The following is a 13,906-nucleotide window of genomic DNA, read 5'->3' as shown; positions in this document are numbered from 1 at the left end:
AAGATCTGCTTCTGCTCGCTTACTAGAAGCTTTGGAGTTGGCAACGGACACATTATCCAACCCTTCAAGCCCTTCTGAGAGGACACTTTCAGTGTTTGTTCCGCCAAAGATGGATTTATATTCTTCTCCATTTAAAATCATCCGCACTCTTTCCTTTTCAACCGCTGCTTTAAATGCATCTTGGACAAGGTCCACTTCCATTCGTTTACTCACTAAATCACATATTTTAGTAGTCAGTGTATTACAAGCATCCAATTTCTGCACAATATCTAGAGAGTGTTAATAGGATTGTGTTGGAGTGGTTTGTAATTCTGATTTACACGGTCATATCCACTTTGAATATGCTGGTTTATTTTATCAAGATCATCTTTTGAACAAAATTTCTTAAGACTTTTCCTACATTCTCTTGCTATCTGCTTCCAGGATTCATAAGCTTTCAAGAATGCCTTTACATGCCTTTTAGCAGCATCTTCACACATCTGTTTGCCTCGTTCAGTTAGCCACCTTCTTGCGTGCCAACTGATTTCCCTTCTCCTGTCGCAGGTTCTTCAGATAAGTCCCTCTTCAGTGGATTTCCCTTTTCCTTCTGACACTGACATATTTAATTTTAAACTTCTGATTATGTGATTTGTAATTATCTTTAAGTGAAGTAATGAACTGAAAGTGAGCTATGTTTTTAAGAGTGCTATAGACCATCACTTCTCACTTTAAAAATTAGAGCATGCCAAGTAAAGTGATGACGGACCTTCCACAAAGCCATTAAACATTCACTTCATAGGCTACACTAAGCATGTCAAGCAATAGCATTCATCTCAAGCATTTAACTTAAAGCTGTATTCACAAACAAAAGCACATTACGCCCTGCTTGAATCAATCAGAAAACTGCGGTATGATAGTTCAGTTCAGCCCAGGTTAACTATCCCATTAACCGGGTTCTCTCACTGCATCTGCAGTCTCTGTTGAACTCGGTAGCGCATTACAATCTCGCCTGAATTCGCGTGGAACAAACCGAAGCTGGCCTGCCCTCCCAAACCAAGCCGTCCCGAACAAAGCACACAACTCAGATGTAGAATCGAGTTTTCACTGTAGCAGCCCTTGGATCCCAAAGAGAGCCTCAACAGATGATTAAGGTTTCTTTTATTTTAGTTCGTAAGAGCATCAACTTTAATCCATTTCATCTTAGCCTTATATCAAGACATAAACAATAAACATCTTAGCATCTAGTTTCCATGAGTACAAACTTCTCATTATATAAAAGCAACAATCATATACACAACCATGTTTCATACATACAAAGATATGACTTACAAACCATGACTGAATAAAACAAACATACCTCGCTGCACTCACCAAGGAATGCAAAGAAAAATGTATGATATGATAATCTTCTGTCATTAAAACAGGCATCAAAATGAGCTTTTCTTATGTAAAAAAAAAAAAAGTACAAAACTTGGAGATAAAACTCATGCAGCTTAGGCCCAAACAAAGCACTCCCTTCTTCAAGGTTTTATGACAGCCAACATCCAAAAAGTTGCATTGCTGCCATCTACAGTACTACCACCTTAGTGCACTATATCCTGCTATATATACCAGTGTCCATTAAGAACTTGAAAAAAAAATTGTCTTCCCCTCCCGCTTGACCCTAATTCTAAAATACCTTTCAGAGATATTTCTTCCAAGCCAAATCTCCTGCAACTGTCTAATTAAATCTTGCCTTTGGCGGTCATACTTTCTACAAAAAATTAAAACATGATGTACTGTCTCACGCTCTTGGCAAGAACACAGGCCATTTTGATGCTTTCCCAAAATAAATAAAGTGCTGTTCAGAAATGTATGACCAATCCTCCATCTAGAAATAATTACCTCTTCCTTACGTCTAGCCCCCCCCCCCCTTTTTACAGACATTAATTGAATCAGTTACCCTACCAACAATTGAGAATAGATGCCTCCCTTTATTTTCTTGCTCCCAAAGCTGTTGCCATTTTAAAATTGTTTCCTGCCACACAATACTTTTACCCTCCGCCTTGGACAGATTTATGTTGACATCTACGGGTACCTTTTGAGCAGCTTCCTTAGCCAACTTATCAACCTTTTCATTTGATGCTATACCTACATGTCAGTGGCAGCTGGTAGTCTTTCAAACAGGGGAGGCTGGTCAGTTACGATATTTCCAGATTTTAAAAGAAAAAAAAACATCAATTTTGCCCATACTCTTGCCTCTGATCTGGCTGATTGTTGGCAGGGTCACAAACTGTGAAATCTCGTCTCGTCTCGTCTTCTTCCGCTTATCCAGGACCGGGTCGCGGAGGCAGCAGTCTAAGCATGGAAGCCCAAACTTCCCTTTCCCCAGACACCTCGGCCAGCTCCTCGGGAAGAACACCGAGGCGTTCCCAGGCCAGCCGAGAGACATAGTCCCTCCAGCGTGTCCTGGGTCTTCCCCGGGGCCTCCTCCCGGGGGGACATGCCTGGAACACCTCCCCAGGGAGGCGTCCAGGAGGCATCCTAAAAAGATGCCCGAGCCACCTCAGCTGGTTCCTCTCGATGTGGAGGAGCAGCGGCTCTACTCCGAGCTCCTCCCGAGTGACTGTGCTTCTCACCCTATCTCTAAGGGAGCGCCCAGCCACCCTGCGAAGGAAACTCATTTCAGCCGCTTGTATCCGCGATCTTGTTCTTTCTGTCATTACCCAAAGCTCATGACCATAGGTGAGAGTCGGAACGTAGATTGACCGATAATTCAGGAGCTTTGGCTTTTGGCTCAGCTCCTTCTTCACCACGATGGACCAGTAAAGCGACCGCATCACTGCGGAGGCTGTACCGATCCGCCTGTTGATCTCATGCTCCATCCTTCCCTCACTCGTGAACAAGATCCAGAGATACTTAAACTCAAACTTTTTTTTAAAACTTAATTAGCCTGGCAAGCCAGACTAAATGTGAATATTTAGTCTGGCCTCGATCCGTAGACATTTCCGAAGCGGGTAGGAGGAACAAACCGCTGTCTTTCAAACTGTCTCTGTGCGTATAGGCCAACGCTCTGACCAATCAGCGCAACAGTGACTGTGACGTAGTCAGAGCAACAGAAAGCAGCGGGGGAGGCCTTGAAATTAATTTTTCAAAATGCGTATTAATTAATAAACAGGTTCTAGATATTAAGAAGTTTGGAGATAATGACCACACGTTTGGAGTCTGTACCACATACACATTTTATTCCAAGTGTTTTTCAAGGGTTTACTTAAACTATTGACCTATAATTTGCTCAGTTACTAGCATCTTTTCCTGGTTTTCTTATTGGAAAAATGACTGTCTCCTTCCACCCTGTAGGAATCTTTCCTTCCTCCCAAACTTTATTAAATACATTTAAAACCTTCTGAAGTCCCTTATCACTTAAATGTCTTAACATGCTAAAACAAATTTCATCTTTACCAGGGGCTGAATTCTTACACCTATCCAATGCATTTCTTAATTCTCTCAGTGTGAATGGAACATTATATTTATCCTCTAATTTTCCATTCTTTTGAATAACCTCTGCATATATGCTCCTTGTTTCTTCCCTACCTCTTATTTCTTCTTCTGATAGATTACAGAACTATGCACTTTACTCAGTGTGTTTACCATCATTTCTGCTTTCTCTAGGTTTGATATAGCCAACTGATTTCCATCTGAAAGGATTGGGTAATTCCACTATTACCTTCCATCTTTTTAATCATTCCTCATACATCATTTATATAAGTAGTATTTCCAGTTGAACTACAATAATCCCTCCAGTATGATCTTTTCCTTTGTCTTATCGTCCTTGTCACTACTGCCTGTGCTTGCTTATAATCAATCATATGTTGAAAGTTATGAGTTCTTTTTAACCTTCTAAAGGCTCTATTCCTTTCTCTAACAACCTCTTCACATTTAACATTCCACCATGGGACCACTTTTCTTACTAGTTTTCCTGAACTTTTTGGTATTGTAGCCATTGCAGCCATATACTCTGTCGCAACTCAATTTCATCAACATCATCTGTTTCTTGGACTGAACTAATATACAAATCACTTATTTCCATAAATCTCTCCCAGTCTGCCTTTTTGAAAATCCACTTTCCATGACTATCTTCTGTGCTCAACCTTACATCAACATCCAGTTTACATATAATTGGATAATGGTCACTTCCAATAGTGCTTCCTCCATACACTTCCCACTCACACTTTGGTGCCAATTTACTAGACAAAAACGTGAGGTCTAGTACTGATTCTTTACCAGTTCTTATATCTATCCTAGTCCCTCTACCATCATTCACACAAAGTAAATTCCTATCATTCATTATCTCCTCAATCACCTGCCCATTATTGTCAGTCTTTTCCCCTCCCCACATTGTATTATGAGCATTAAAATCTCCACACCATATAACATTATCTCTATCCTGTCCTTCTATTTCCTCTAGCTCATTTAATTCTCACAGTTTACAAGGATTATAATAATTTATTACTACTATTTTCTTTTTATCAGCCCATACTTCCACTACCATATATTCTTGTTCCTTACCTGTACCCAACACCCTATGGAGCACTTGCATGTGACGTCACAGCCGATCCAGATTGTGACAGACGCCATCTTGTCGCTCAAACGCCATATTTCCGCCTTCTACTTCTGCTTCTGCTTTTACTTCTACCTTTTCTTCTGGAAAAACCTACTATATACAATTCTACTACAACGGCTGCGGCTACAAGCTCTCCCTACCTGTGCACATTTTTTATGTTTTTTGTGTGTATTTTTGCGTGTTGTTCGTCTGTACCGGACTTCAATATCCACTACAACCGTATGGACTTACTGGACATTGGTTTCCAGCAGAAAATGACGGTTTGTAGCGATTTCCATCGCATGCACAACATTCCGGACGAGAAAAGAAAAAAAAAAACATTCCGGACGAGATAGTGAGACCAGCGGGGTCTCCGTGGATTGTTATTGGAAGCAAAGCTAAGGAGGCGGCGCCGGGAGCGGAAACGAGGCTGCAGAGCCTGCCTGTTGACTAAGCTCAGAAAACAGCAGAGGTGGAAAGTAACGAATTACATTACTCGCGTTACTGTACTTGAGTAGCTTTTTTGTGTACTTATACTTTTTCAAGTAATTTTTAAAGAGTGTACTTTTACTTAAGTATGTTTTCTTTTAATTAGTGTACTTCGGTACATTTTACATCACAGCCGTTACTGAGTAAAAAAAAAAAAAATAATAATAATAAATAAAAAAGGCTAAAACGGAGAAGGGGAAATGCGTTCTGGAAATGAATCACGGGAAGGACAGTTGTCGCGCGCGCGAGTCTCACACAGACGATGGCGGACATGCACCGGCGCTTTAGGGGGGGGGCTCAAGCCCCTGGGCCACAGCCAATCAGGGGCCTTGTAATATTAATAAAATAATAAACTGTCGGAATCGTGGGCCTACATTAATGTACGGATAGAAATAAGGTTAGAAATAAATGAGCGCACAGTAGCCTGCTGTAAGAGACATGGTGGATGTGGTTCGCGAAACGAACACCCACAACTGGACCAGAATAAAATGGAACAAAATGTAATGTCACGCACGAAAGCGCGCCAAAGACTGCAGACTACTGAGACACAAATTTATAGGCTTTGAAAGATGAAGCGTTCACATGTTAGCGGGGCGCATAAAAGGAAAAAAAGAGAGAGATTCAGGTAATGATAGAATCGTTGCCTAAAGTCACAGACTTTTTTAAGGTAAGGATCACCAATCTGTTCAGAATATCAGCTACTTATCAGTTGTCAGCCGTACCAGCAGCTAGGCTATGTGTAGCTAGGCTAGATATGCTATGATCTGTCCAACAGTAAAATAAATCAGTTGTGATTTGAATACGTGTCGTGTGATGAGTTATAATCCTGTTAGTATAATAGCATATTTCGATGGGGATAATAAAATGTCTAAAATGGCATCTACTGAAGAAATTGATGAAAAGATTGTAGCCTATAATGTTCACAGTTCGGGCAGCAGACAGAATAAGCATACTGAGGGGAACAGCAATACAAAGCTAGCGCAGATCCACATTTCTCGCTAGCTGTGTTGGGTGTGTTGTTAACCCGTGTGGATTTAAGTGAAATACTTGAGAAGTTCTGTGGTCAAGACAACGTTTTAAGGTAAGGACGCTTGATTATTAATGTTTGCCCGCCGTGGCTTGTTGTTGACGAAAGGCCCACATGATTTTGCCTTATGCAGCTACTGCTAGCGTCATGCTTTGAACTAGGTTAAGCTCATTTGCGCTAAAGGATGGGTTTATTGAAGGACTTTGATGTAGCTAGTTTCTTTTAAAAAAATCGTATGCTCAAAACAGTATGCCCGTGTTCATCATGTTTAACTTTTTTCTTGATGGAGTGCGTGAAATAGGGCTGTGCGATGCCCCCTTAATTGGCATCGACGATGTTTACAGTGCAAACATCGTGATGGACGATCATATCGTGGGCGGGGGGGATTTTAATACCACATTATTAAATATATTATTATTATTATTATTATTAAAAGTATTAGGTACTCATCTGAGGCTTTGGCACATTAAGAAAAAAAAAAGCACTAGGTGATGTGGAATATTTGGCCTTGATAACGGATATGTGGTCCAGCTGCAACATGATGCCCTACATGTCAGTTACCATACATTATGTGGACCGAGAGTGGGCAATGCAGTCCAAATGCCTGCACACGAGTTTCATGCCAGAGACACATTCAGCGGACAATTTAGAAGACGCATTGCGCGAGACACTTGCCGAATGGAAAATAGAGGAGAAAAAGATCGCCTGTATAACAACGGGGCGAATATTGTCTCAGCCATCAGGCAATTGAAATGGCCGTGGTTAAGTTGTTTTGGGCACAATTTGAACCTGGCCATAACCAACTCGCTTGCGCAACAGAGGGCCAGTACAGACCGAGCGTTTGGAGTTTGCTGAGCAGTCAACACTGCGTTTGCGCACAGCTGGCTTCGGAGAAATGAGCTGCGCAAAGCGCAGGTGGAAACGAACCTCCCCGAGCACTCACTGATCACGGCAAGATATTAATCTGCTCTAACAATGAAAGACTAGTATTCAAACTATGAGAAGAAACTACACTTAAGCTATTACTCATTGTTTATTTACACCATATCAATTGAAGATGCGTTTCGGCCTTTAGTGCGCACTTGAACGCGCTAATTTTTCCAATTTATTAGTGTTTGAATTATTGCACCAGCTTTTAAAATCATGATTTAATATTGTTTTTTTGTTTTTACTGTCTTTACATTTGTCAGAATCATCTTCATTCTTCCATTTGGTTTGACATTATGGCTTAGAGTGGACCATTCTGTGTCTGAAAGTAGGCCTATTTACCAGATTAAAGTTATTTGACTTCTGCCGAAGTCTGCGCTTCACTGCCGTTTGATAAGGTGCAAAATTTCCCGACTGTTAATAGTGGCTATTTGTTTGAACAACATGACAAATTTTACATTAAAAGTATAGTGTAGGCTAAAAAATGAAGTCAAAATTTATTATTAGTAGCATACTGTATTTGTGTAACCACATGTTATGTTCACTAGCACGTCCCTGCACCATAGCCTACGTGAACAAGCGGTAATAGGATATTACTTTATAATGATTTATATAATTATGTTGTTACGTCCTCCTACCACTAGGGGCCCCCAGTACTTTTTTGTATGGTTGCTGCACTTAATTGTTTTACAGGTGGTTGGTGTGGAGCCAATGATGTCTCCTCTATAAATGCTAGGGTGGGAGCCTAAAGACTCTCTCTCTCCTCGGGGGTTGGTTCCACACCCATCTGATGCCTGCTTGTTTCTCTTTTGTGGTTGGTTTCCCCTTTTGTATGTAGTTTAATTCTTTGTTGGTTGTTCCTTGGTTTGTTTTGTTATTATTTGACAATAAAATACCTCTAGATTTAAATGAGCCCTGTGACTTTGTCATAGATGTTACACTGCTACATCTGTTTGTAACATATGTATTTATGTTATATATTTATATATTAAACCAAACAAACTAACAAAAAACTAACTTTTTAGGTTAAATAGGCCCAGATGATACCGTATATGCATGATTATGACAGGAGGGGGCGTGGTATCGCGATGGTGGCTCTCCATCGTGATGGATGACCACCATCGTCGATGGACGATGGCATCGTCTATCGGCACAGCCCTAGCGTGAAATATTGTTGCAAGTGGTATTTTGATGCAGTCATATCAAAAAGGCAGTTGAATGCACGGTCTCATTCAAGGAGAAGGAAGACTTGCATGATGCTTGAACATAGATCGGTAAAATAGACCCTAGTAGGACTTGGTTTCGTGTATTTCGGTCTGTAGAGTTATGAGTTTGGCCGCTGTCCATGGTGTTTGTTTCATGTGGCCGCCGAGCCAAGTACCTTGAATTGCAGTGAATGTTTGTTTTCATGCCGCCGAGCTATTTTTATGTATTTTATTTTTTAAAAGGACTTGTCTGTAGGGGTGTGTGTTTTATGTTTACAACACATAGGTCTACATTATAGCGCACGCAGGCTTGTGTGGTTATCTCTGGCCATGCCCCTGCGTGAAAGTTACGCAGTATCACTGTCCTGTCCGTGGTAATAATCAGAACCGGCTCTGTAATGATAATGCGCACGTTCTTCTCTCCCTCTGTGGTTGGATGTGTTGAGCGATGTGAGCGTGGGCCTTGCGCAGCTACGCTGAGCCAAACGTAACCTATCGTAGGCTTCTAGGCTAATTACGCACTTACACTGTAAATGCTTGACACGTATTGCAAATAAAATAAGAGCGTTTTCCTGGCCAACGGTAAAGGTAGGGTTGACAGGTAGCCTATGAGGGGCCTAGCCCCTGGGCCACGGGTGTTGATAAAGCGCCCCTGCAGACATGGAGGAGACCGAGGAACCTGTGGTGGACGACCCTGCAGAAAACGCAATTTCTTCCAGTAATGAAGTGCACCCCTGACCCTACATACGTGATCACTTCAGCTTCATAGAGAAAAGGGGTGACAGTTTCATTATGCAATGCAGATTATGTGTGCCCAAGAAGACAACCATTGCGGCATACAAAAATTCGACGTCTAATCTGCGCAAGCATGTTGAGGTAAGTATTGTCATTGGCATCATAATCACGGGCGTAGATAGAGGGTGGGACGGGTGGGATTCGTCCCACCCAGATTTAAATTCACCTCGTTCGGTTCCCCCCCCCCACTTATAGGGAGGAAAAAACGTCTATGCTGTCTTTCTTTGCATAGGGCAAACCTCACGGAAAAATCAAAAGACTAATTACCATTCGGTTTATTGAGGTGCACAGCAGTGTATACATAGTTGCAACAACTCACATAAAACAAAACAAAGACTGATATTCGGTTGGTTGAGCTGTGCAGACTGCACAGGTTGCGAGCTCGAGCTTGGTTGCTATGGTTACCCACAACAAGTTTGACAGGCATATCGGGGTTGGGGTTGGTTTGCTGGCAGCTTTGTCCCCCCCAGTTTTTTGTCCCCCCCAGTTCAAAAAAACGTATCTGCGCCCCGATCATAATGTTTCCTTTCCATAGTAAAACCAACAATAGGCTGGTTATATTCCAAAAATAGTGGATGGCATTGCTAATGTTGAAGTAGCAACCTGTTGGTACTGTAACATAACGGTAACTAGTCTGTTATTTGGTTGGCTAATCATGCAAGCAAGTTAGCTCGCCAACCTGACGTGATCAGTCCTCCTACCATTCTACATCCAACTGGCCAGAAAGGAATACTAAGCAAAACAAATAATGTTTGAATTGAATTGTTCAGTAACACACAGTGCACACAGGCAAGCTACGAGATTTCGGTGCAACATTTCACTTTCATATTTCGTGTACAATGCTTTGTGTGTGGTCAGGGCGATGTAAACGACATGACTGTGTGTATTGACCTTTTTTGTTTGTCTCAGTTTTAATGCAGCATTATCCTAAGCATTCAATTTGATACAATTCCTTTAAATAAAACATCTGGGTTGAGATGTACATATATCCTTGTTTCCTCTTCTTTTTCATTTTTGCACAACACAATGGAGGCAGAAAACACCCATTGTTAAAAGTAACGTTTTACTTTTACTCAAAGTACATTTTAAATGATCTACTTTTTACTTGAGTAGATTTTTTGTCTGGTAACTTTTACTTGTACTTAAGTAAAATTTCATCAGAGTAACAGTACTTGTACTTGAGTATAATATTTTAGTACTCTTTCCACCTCTGGAAAACAGCCACTCAAACCTCCACTGCTAAGCCTCTATCTCTCCAACGCCAGGTAAACAAGATGGACGATTTGAAATTACAGCTGGAATTACTTTATTCTATTCTATAATCGGCTGGTCAGTGCTATACTCAATACTTAAGTGACTTACCCATCCAGTGAGGATCATTTTCTTGTTTACAAGATGCCACATCTGAGTCGCTGACAAATCCTGAATTTCTGTAAAGATAACTGTCCAGAGATTTATAAGCACGCAGTGCTTCACCACTGAACAGCGAGTGAAAGTTAATGAGGTGTCTGGGTATTCCGCTGGCAGTTCAATATCCACTGACACGGTCGTGAAAACTCCGTCCGGAAAGCCATAAGGGTCAATAATCTGTAGATCGTTTATTTTAGACATATATCTAGTTATCTGTTCATTAGAAAAATGAGCCGTGTAGTCCGTCGATTGAAATTGATCCATTCTGTACACGAGTGCAGCAGTATTCAGCTGTGCTGTTGACTGACAAGATGGTGGCTGTGTACTTTCCGGTCACGTGACTGCAAGATCTCTATAAGGCACACCCTGCCTTACAAAGGTAGCACAGCCCCCACCACTTCCTTGCTCTCTGTCTCGTCTAATGACAATATAATTAGCTAAAACAAAATCAAATCTAGGTTTTAACCAAGTTTCTTGGATACACATTACATCTGGTTTTACACTCCTATTATCTATAAACTGTTTAAAATCTTGACCATTTGCTAACAAACTCCTTGCATTCCATTGTAAAAGTAACATAATCAATATGATCATCCTACACTATTTCCTTCCTGGCTTGCTGATGTCACACTAAGACCATCTCGCACCTCTTCCCATTTTAAACCTGCCATACCCAAATGTTGAATTGCTGCCTTTGTAATAATTTGAATCCTTTCAATTTTTGATTTAACCTCAGCTGTTGCATTAATCACCCCTGCAATGAAGATAACTAGATCCCTCTTTTCCCTCCACTCCTTTTTCTCCTTCTCTTTAACAGATTCTTGTCTCTGCATCCATACTTTCCCTGTGGCTACTTCCCCTCTGACATTTCTTCCATTAACCCTTGTTTGCTCCACCCTTTTAACTGCTTCTGCATAGGTAACTTTGTTCTTCATTTTCACATTATAAATCTCCGTCTCCCTTCTCATTACTTCACACCCCCAGTAAGCTGCACTGTGTGCCCCTCCACAATTACAACATTTAGGTCTTGTTTTCTCTCCACACTCCCCATAATCATGAGCTCCACTACATTTTGCACACCTTTTCTCCCCTTTACACATTTTAGCTACGGTATATGCCCAAACTTTTGACACTTGAAACATCTCATTGGTTTATGAGTAAACTCTCTCACACTATATCTCATATACCCAAATATAGCTCTGTAGGCATCTCTTTAGTACTGAACTGAATTAAAACTGATTCAGTTTCCTTTTTCTCAAATCCCCTAGTCAATCGTTTTGCACTCTGAACAGCATCACACTTTTCCTTTAATACTTAACTAGATCCTTCATCTCCATTGATAAAGGAATCCCATAAATGAGCAATTCCAGCGTTATGGACGTGACACTTGAACTCAAAATGGCAACAAATGACCCAGTGCATGTTTTATTGTCTCCCAGTATTTAAACAGGTGTTGCATATTTTAAGGCTGTACCATACTGGAGAAGTGATAGAACAAGAACAATTCCCATAGTACATCTAGGGCATGCCAGAAAATGCCAATAAAAGATGCGTTATGGATGTGACAGAAAAAGTATCACTTTTCTTGGGTGACTGTACATTTTTATCAAACTCTGTGAAACTGTAAACCTAATGTCGAAATGGAGATATCCATTTGATAGAGGGGTCCAAGGTGAATAAAAAATCTTTGTTTAAAATATTTTATATTTCATGCAGAGTTTCGGAAGGAAAAGTCAGCGTTATGGATGTGACGAAATTCCGTTATGGATGTGACGCGTCTGAAATAGACATGGCATATGTTTAGAAAATCAGCAATTTAACCACCATAACCCTTTGAAAAACTCTCTAAATATCAGCTAAAACTATCAAAGTTCTTAAATAATATTTAGGATGGCTATTGTTTTGTGGATTTTAGCATACATTTCTGTGGCTTGTGGCAATAATATAGAATTGTACATGATCAAAGTTGATTTTAGCTTGGGTTTTACATTATAAGAAAGAAAGACTGACGGTGACATATTAGGTGATCAAAATGTGACAAATTGGTTCAACTTATTCACATCTGTAAAATACAGGCCTAGGTGATATCTCTGGGAGTGGTTTTGATGTATTACATGTTGCTTTATTTTTGCATGGTGAGGTTGACATTTACATGGAATTGCCCAAATCACCCCTTTACTTCCTTGATCATCAACTCTCACAATCTTCACTACCTTTGCTTTCCCAACTGCTTGCAAATTTTCAGCTCTTCCAAACTGTTCTTCAGAGATATATCCAATTAATAAATTGCCATCGTTCAAAATTCTTGCATATTTAACTTCCTCAACCTGATTCTTAATTATTTTCGTCAGCTTTATTGGATCCATATTTTTCACTCCTCCCTCTTCAAACATCACAACATTCCATTTCTCCTCACTCTCGTTGCTTTTCCTCAACCGCTTAGCTTTATATATCTTCCTGAACTGCCAACTACCGTCATCTTCATCTAAGTCATCCATAGTACAACAATCTTCCCCCTGACTCACCGCCATGGTAAAGACTATGTGCAAGTGTATCGTCTACCGAACCCATACAGGCCGTCAGCCGATACTTCTCACAGAATATTCCCTCCACTCAAACTACTCTAACCCTGACAATCAAGACAAAGAAAACCAAAAAGTTGTCGCTTTGGAAGACCACTCAACCAAACTCTCTGCCCTCTCAACCGCTCTCCGACATCGCGCATCCCTACAATCACTCCCACCTGCAGGCTACCTTTACAAAGATCTCCCCCTTGTGCAAACTACAGTGTCACCCACAGGAAAAAATTCAATAATATAAGCACACACAATGTTCGATCACAATTCACACACAAATCAGATCAAAGCATGTACACAAATAGAAATATTTGTGAATAAGTTAGAAAATAAATTAGACATATTGTGTTGTTTTTCCCAGGCAAAATGACAAAACACATACAAGGACAATAGTGGTCCTTTACAATAACAATAAAATAAACAAAAAAAGAGCAGCATGGATTCATTCATTCTTACCAGCCACCAGTCAAGTGTGAGAGTGCTAAGATTGCTGTTTCTCCTGTTCATAAGTTTTGGCACCTGGCTGTCATAGCGCTCTGCGAACCATGGATCCCTGTTTATGCACTGTGTACATGCACATGTTTTCAATGGAAAGATATTCCATGAGATGTTCTGACCAACACTGAAGCAGTACAGCATCAAGCAGGTGATGCACAACAATGCTAAAAATATTAGAATCCTGATGTTCATCTTCTAAATAAATTATTAATATTAATTTTCATAAATTAAAATGCACTGATGTCTCTCATGCGCCTGTATTTAACCTTTGATGGTTTTCCTCCAACTGCATAAGCAAAGGTCAGTTTGTCATCTGCCCAGTTAGTGGGTGTGGGCACACTACTACCACCGGTAGATGACAAACCCTCTATCCACAAACGTCATTGCTATCTTATCAGGCTAGGTGCCATTGTACAGT

General features: G+C 40.6%; 1 protein-coding gene across 1 annotated transcript in view; it reads right to left on the bottom strand.

Annotated features, from left to right (window-relative positions):
- Positions 1-13,629, bottom strand: part of LOC132870741 (CMP-N-acetylneuraminate-beta-galactosamide-alpha-2,3-sialyltransferase 1-like) — a 40,073-nt gene extending 26,444 nt beyond the window's left edge. Inside the window, exon 1 of the mRNA XM_060904571.1 lies at positions 13,447-13,629. Coding sequence (XP_060760554.1) covers positions 13,447-13,629 — 183 coding nt within the window. The remainder of the gene's footprint in view (positions 1-13,446) is intronic.
- Positions 13,630-13,906: the final 277 nt, after the last annotated feature.

Source organism: Neoarius graeffei, chromosome 2 (assembly GCF_027579695.1).
Source record: "Neoarius graeffei isolate fNeoGra1 chromosome 2, fNeoGra1.pri, whole genome shotgun sequence".
Lineage (NCBI taxonomy): Eukaryota > Metazoa > Chordata > Actinopteri > Siluriformes > Ariidae > Neoarius > Neoarius graeffei.
The sequence above is the reverse complement of the archived record's forward strand: the minus strand, read 5'-3'. Positions and strand labels throughout refer to the sequence as shown.